General features: G+C 38.4%; 1 protein-coding gene across 1 annotated transcript; it reads right to left on the bottom strand.

Annotated features, from left to right (window-relative positions):
* Positions 1-201: 201 nt before the first annotated feature.
* On the bottom strand, positions 202-685 carry LOC137646402 (uncharacterized). Its single transcript, XM_068379503.1, has 2 exons — positions 518-685; positions 202-393 (listed from the first exon to the last, which is right to left on the bottom strand). The coding sequence occupies exons 1-2, from the start codon at positions 683-685 to the stop codon at positions 202-204; spliced, it is 360 nt and encodes a 119-aa protein (XP_068235604.1).
* Positions 686-7262: the final 6577 nt, after the last annotated feature.

Below are 7262 nucleotides of genomic sequence, written 5' to 3'. Positions count from 1 at the left end.
TTTTAAGGTTTCTTTTTCATTTTATTTTCAAATTTCAGGTTTTTTCCAAGATATAATTTCTCCATGAATTATATGAAAAATATCTATCATTTACATAAGAATATATGTGATTACCAAAGATTGATTGTAAGAAAATATTATTTATAAAAATGCAATGTCCTTCATACTTACAATGTGCATTATAGATTTTTTTAACTGCTGTCACTCTCTTCCTTCGGACACATTCTTTGGGGCGTCCAGGGTGGGAGATGTGACCATCAGCTGCATTGCAGCAGACGCAACTTTTGGGGGTCCAGATGTTGGAGATTCTTGGGGATGGCAGCGAGGGCAACATATAGGCAGCAGCAGAAAATCGGGAAACGGAAGTATTTGGCCAGGTAGTGCAGGCAGGTGCTGGATATGGGAAATTATATGATGGCTTTGGAATATGTGGCGTCCAAACTTGTTGTTGTGGTGGGAGTGGTTGCAGATTTTGATGCGATGTGACAGGCTATTGCTGTGGGATGTAAATAGTTGCTTGTTGTTGCTGGTATGGTTGTTGCACGAACTGTTGTTGCTGGTGCGGTATTGGCTGGTAAGGTTGTTGCTGGAATGTTGCCTTCATTGTAGGAGGGGACACCACTATTGCCTGGACTCCCTCTGGTTGTTGTTGCCACTGTAGAGGTTGTGGTTGTGAGGTCTCCATCAGAGTAGTTAGGATTTGCACGGGATTTTAGATAGAAGATGTCCCTTCAAGCGTTTCCTCCAGGGCTGCAACCATCTCCAACATCTTCCCGAACAAAACCTTAAAGTTCCCGGGGGACACTCTTCTCAGCCGTGAACACAGGTACGTTGCAAAGTCCTGGATCTTGGCATCAGGTCCTTCAACCACCTTCTTTTGCTTTAGCATATTGGCCTCCTGCAGGAGCTCCTTGATGGCGTTTCCGGCTCCCGTCTGCTCACCTGTTCCAGTGGAGGATACTGTCTCTGATGTCTGGCTCATCCTCTTCAGGTTCCTTCTCCTGATGATTGATGCAGCATACAATACAGGTATCTCACTTTAATTTTCGTCTACATTTATGTCTAAATTGGCCCTTAGCCAGGTAGGAGAGGACCTGTAACTCGATAGTGCGCTATAGTGCGTTATTTGTCCCTCAAGAAACTCCCAGATGGTCATGACTTCTTCCTCTCGTGGTGTCTTTCTCCTTGCTGAGGAACCACTCTTGCTTTCATTCTTCTCTTTTAACCCGAAATCTGTCCTTTTATTTTCGACCAACTTTCTCACTTGCAGGAAATTAAAGTCGGTTGCTGCAAGCTCGATCCACAGGGTCTCCTTCAGTCTGATATTGCACCACTGCTTATCCCGCTTGTCGTAGAGAGGTGTATGATTCTTAACAAACTGAGCAATCTCAGAAATTTAGGTATTTGTGAAGGAGTAGTCTGGTATGTCCCTCTTGCTGGGGCAATACCAATATTTTTGTGGTTGCTGTAGTCTACTACATCCTGCTACAGGTTTTTTTTTTCTACAACAGGATCGTCAGCAGACTCTGCCCGTGCTGGACTATGAATGATTGATGCCTAGCGACCCTTTATATGCCACCTAAGCACCCCTATCAACCAATCAGCGGTAGGTATTTCAGGCTTATCCACACTCAAATCAATCAGCGCTCAAAACGTTGTCAAAATGTCATCATCTCGGACAACCTAGCCAGATATCATCGGCTGTGCGCAGCTGCTCGCCAGAAGGGGTAAACACACCTCGCAAAAGATTGTGGCTGGCGCGAGTTGGCTCGAAATGGTGTAAATATGGGCGACATCTTACAAGGTGTGTGTACGATGTCGCAAAATCTATCTTGCGAAGTGGTGCCAAGTCACCCACCTTGCACAATGCAGCGACAAGATTTAAACAGCTTCAAAATCCTGGCGACGTCGTTAAATTTTACAATTTTCTTGTGACGTCTTGGTACGACTGCCACGAGCTGCCACGAGGTGTTTTGCTAGGTGGCACGACCTCTTGTATCATCACAGTGCAACAAAAAAGTTAGTAGGGGTCAACCTAGGTTAATGTCTTTGACCTAAATCAGACTATTTGTGCATCACTTGTTTAGAAAGCATAACATCAGTATACGTGGGTATATCGCAGCATCGAATGTACCACAACCTTGGTTTTAGATAGGTGGGACTATAGCAGTATATTTGTTGGCATAAACTCCATAGACAAAAATGGCAGTTTTTTTTATCAATTTTCAATCAATGTGTCCGTACTGTTAATACAGCCGTACCATAACCACAGTTTCTTTATTGCTTGCATACTCTGTTGCAGCAAAATAAAAAAAATAAAAAAAAATGAAGTAGTTTCATCGTAATGCCACAACCGTACACTACCCGATAGCCATTGATGTGTAAGTGTGATCGGGGTATAAGGATGAGTCTTAACTCTTAAGCTGTTGTTTGCCTCCTAACCAGCTTGATATCTGAAAATGGGCTTTTCAGAAGTATTTCTTGGTTTAGTCCGTCCATACGCATCTTCCTCATCCATAGGTATTTTCATTAGCTAACAACACTATAGCTGTTCAAAATGTCAATAACCCCACCTGTAACACCTCTTTCCTCCATAGGGGAAGTGGATACCTCCATGGGAATATGTTAATACGGATACCCTTCTTAAATAGGCATCAGAGAACTGTTTAAAGTTTTTGACGTAGTTGTTGAGAGGGACTAGTATTAAAAGGGGTGGAGTGTGAATATAAGTGGCGGAGGTAGGATATTGTCAACCAAAAATTTACATGACAGGAAAAACAGATTTGAAAGGAGATTGCAAATAGTTACAGATTATAATAATACCGAAATTGGTATATAAGGAATGGGAAATCAACATTTAGTCAGAAATTCCACCTTTCTGGAATTTTATGATATATTTTCAACTATTACTTATGTCATGGCGAGCAAAGCAAATAGAGAGAAAGGGAAATCTTTATGAAGGTACAGTGCAAAGATATAAAAGTTGTTCGTGACCACTGAGTGTAGGTTAGGGGGTCATAATAGTGTTTCAGTAGAATATATTAATTTATATTAGTGAAAATCGATTCACGAATATTGTGGTGCAGTAAAGTAAAACCTAATGGTCATACAAATAATTTTATTGAAAAAATATGTAATTCCCTTATTTTTCTTTATACAATAATTGTATTTTAATACGGAATTCTGAATATCATTTTTCGAAAATAAAAAAATGGCATTGTTTTCCGCCGGTTAAAAGAAATATTCTAAAGTAAGTACAATCACTTATTTCACAAATTATCGTAGGTACAGTTACGATTTGTAATGCTATATGTTCGATATGCAATTAAGGTGAATGGTTAGAGATTGCAGAGAATCTGTTAAGAGAAAAGCAATATAATCGCAGGAAAACTCCTTTCAGCAATTAATTCTTATTAACTGGAAGTGTTTTAAGAGATTCATTATGTTTTTTGATTAAAGAAAGCAACTTTACATTCAATGAGGTCAACTACATAAATCAGAGAGAGAGAGAGAGAGAGAGAGAGAGAGAGAGAGAGAGAGAGAGAGAGAGTATACTTACTTGAAGACGAGGATATGGATTCCCAAACAAGAATAAGAATTTTCATTCATATAAACAGAGGAATCAAATGATCCAGAAAAATTACTACTCAGCTATCTAATGAAGTGGATAACTCCTTGTTTAATATTAACCAAGGAGCAGTATAAAAATAGATAAAACATGGTGACAGAGGAAAAAAAATACTCCATTTTTTATTCCATTAAAGATTTCTTCCATTTATATTGCAAAGAAATTATTAATTTTTGGAGTTAGGGCTATATATCGGTTAACAGTGACATGGCAAAGCATGCTTGTGTTTTTGAGATAAGACAATTAGGAATAAATACAGTATGGTGAAAAAAGTGGTAATTGTCGGTTTTAAAGACATCATTTATATTTCATTATTTGAGAGAGAGAGAGAGAGAGAGAGAGAGAGAGAGAGAGAGAGAGAGAGAGAGAGAGAGAGAGAGAGAGAAAAAAAATAGGACCTTGCATGCGTCTATGTGTATGCGTACAGTAATAAACCTTTACAAACAATTTTATAGTAAAATCAATGGTTGCTCTTACATCATATATGATTATCATACTTAAGTAGCTCAAATAACTTTCAATACTACATTATTGAGATCAAACAAAATTATTTATTACATTATCTAAGGTAAAGTAATTATGATATACACTATTAATGGCATGGGTAAAACATCATATTGTTTAAACGTTATTATGATGTTCACAAAAGTATTGTGATATATATTTCGAGGTCATTATCAATTCTTTATTACTATGTGACTTTAGTTTATAATAAAAATAATGATGATAATTATTAATAAATTTAGATATCTATGATTATATTCAAATTTCGGATAAAACGTACAATGGTGTTTGTCAAGCTGACATTACTAGGCTGATAGTATTTGTTGCATATACTTTTTGATATTCCGCTTCACTAATAGATTCCCTTGGCTGTCCTTTCTTAAACTTCTGTTAAGTCTATCTTCAAGCCATACCTTGTGTTTAGATTGGTTATCTACATTTACCTTTTCAAAAATGTTATCCTTTTCATGTGCATCTTTTACCGGTTTAATAACCCAATTTGTTCAATATAGCTGTTCCTTTCCCATTATCTGGTTTAGATATGATGAAGTTTTCATCATATCCGAACACTTTACAGATTTGCATGTCATCTTTAATGATGAATCTCGTTTTGACTCGATAATTGTCTTTGTGTGTTTATGACATATCCATATAACGGCCTCATTTGACTATAACGTACCTCATTTGCACCAATGTCGCAAGGTAGCTGTTATGTAATAACAGACAGGCAAAATGAATGTAAGTTTATTAAAAAAAAAAAAATAAGGTGGTTATATACAAGCAGTTGAGGGCAACAATGGCACGGTAATTCGAACAATCGGAAACAGGCAATGGCAAGCTTAAGCAGGTTTTTCTATTACCAGAGCGGGAGAGAACACGAGATAAAAAAGGCAATAGCCTTACAGTGTATGAGTGTGTATGAAACACATGTAGTTATGGTTTCCTAAGCTAAAAAGGAGATGCATGGGAAATAAGGGACCATATCTTGAGAAGCATACTATAGGCAGGTCATCTTGCAGGAGATACATAGATTCTAGGTTATCATTGGAGACCCAGTCTTCTTTGCCACGAATGCCAATTAAGGAAGCCATCAGTTTATGATTGATCCCAAAGGAAGGGCACATGTAAGGAGGCGTCAGTGGTGGCTTGCTAGTGTCGATGCACAATAAGAAATGCATTGTGTGGTTTAAATTTTTTCAGTATGTGTTGCTTCACTGGGGGCTTGTAAGTCTGGCAACAGGGAGTAAACTTAGCTTCCGAGACATCCAGTGAGACCTTAGAAATGGTCCTTAATCCCAGGAGGACCAAGGGAAGCTGAGTAAACCAGTTGGAGTCATTGCTCAGGGATACCAAATCTTGCTCTCCACCCTGAGAGTAAGGCAGTTTTACATGAATGAGATGGACGTTGCAGTATGCATGGGGATGGCTTCAGGCCACAGAGTGGAGCAGTCAATGGCCATAAATACGGAATGGTGAATGCGGGAGAGATGCCACTGAGTATAAGTAAAGGTGCCACACCTGAACCCTTGTGTCGAGGAATTTTCCTAAGTTTGTCACGGAATACAGGCGTGGATACAATCCTAAGCATCCTTAATAATGCTGTGCCAAATGAACTTTACCATCAGAGGCTGTGCAGTAGATCAGCATGAGGGATGTGAGAGACCATGGATGAAATCAAACACCTGCCAATGCATGGAGGTAGGTATCCACGGTCGTGGCCTACCAGTACTGATATCACAGAAGAGGATAGCTTTGGAGTCGTCAAGGGTGATGTCCTTCCAACAGAGGGATGCGCAGGATGTCCTGCATGGTTGGTACCCTGAATCATATTATTGAGCTTCTGCCAAGGTGTTGTAATCTAATCACAGGGTAATAGCAACCAAGTATATTTTGATGGAACAACAACACCAGTATTAATTTTTTCATGGATATGTTGAATGGTGCAATTGTACTAAGCCCCGTTGGAGAGATGACCAAGTTAACTAGCGACTGGGCATCGGGCACTCGAGTGATGGCATGCAGTCCATACGAAATGGCCAAGGGCTTAACTTCTAGAGGTGGGGAAAGTAATGGACAGCCAAATACACCGCTAGTAGTTTGTGGTTATTATTATTATTATTATTATTATTAGTAGTAGTAGTAGTAGTAGTAGTAGTAGTAGTAGTAGTAGTAGTAGTAGAAGTAGTAGCAGTAGTAGTAGTAGTAGTAATAATAATTTATTATTAGTATTATTATCATTACTATTATTATTATTATTATTATTATTATTATTATTATTATTATTATTATTATTATACCATGCTAAGCTACAACCCTATTTGGAAAGTAGGTTGCTATAAGCCCAAATGCTCCATCAGGGAAGAATTGCCCATTGAGGAAAGGAAACAAGGAAATATAAAAACAACAATATAAGTAATGAGCAATTAAAATAATTCATAAACTAAAAAACTTCAAAAGAAAAAAAGAAGAATACAAGTAACATAAAAAAAGTGTGCCTAAGTGTACCCTCTAGCAAGAGATCTCTAACCCAAGACAGTGGAAGACCATGGTAGAGAGGCTATGGCAGTACCTGAGACTAAAGAACAAAGGTTTGATTTTGAAGTGCTCTTCTCCCGGAAGAACCTGCCTACTATAGCTAAAGTCTCTCTTCACATGTCATTATCCAAGACTAGAGAACAATGGTTTAATTATGGCATTCCTTCTATTAGAAGAACTGTCTACCATAGATAAACTGTCTCTTCTACCTTTACCAAGAGGAAAGTAGCCACTGAACAATTACAATGCAGTAATTAATCCCCTAAGCAATGAACTTTTTGGGATTCTCAGTGTTGTCATTTGCTTGAGGCCACAGGAGAATTTGGAAAGAATATGCCATACTATTCAATGTATGTGTAGGAAAGGGAAAATTGATCCATAACGCTAGAGAAGGATTCAATGTATTTGTGACTGGCAAGTCAAAGGACCTAATAATTCTCTAGTGGTAGTATCTCAATAGGTGGCTGGTTCCCTGGCAAACCAACTACCTAGGTAGAGTAACTGGATTTCACCTTCAACAGTTTCTCACTCAAGAAAGCCAATGAGCTCTGCGAACTGTTGGCCACCTCCTCAAGTACTGCACTGATAGCAACAT

The sequence above is a fragment of the Palaemon carinicauda genome, chromosome 9 (assembly GCF_036898095.1).
Source record: "Palaemon carinicauda isolate YSFRI2023 chromosome 9, ASM3689809v2, whole genome shotgun sequence".
In the NCBI taxonomy this organism is placed as follows: Eukaryota; Metazoa; Arthropoda; class Malacostraca; order Decapoda; family Palaemonidae; genus Palaemon; species Palaemon carinicauda.
This window is presented reverse-complemented; position numbering and strand designations above follow the sequence as displayed.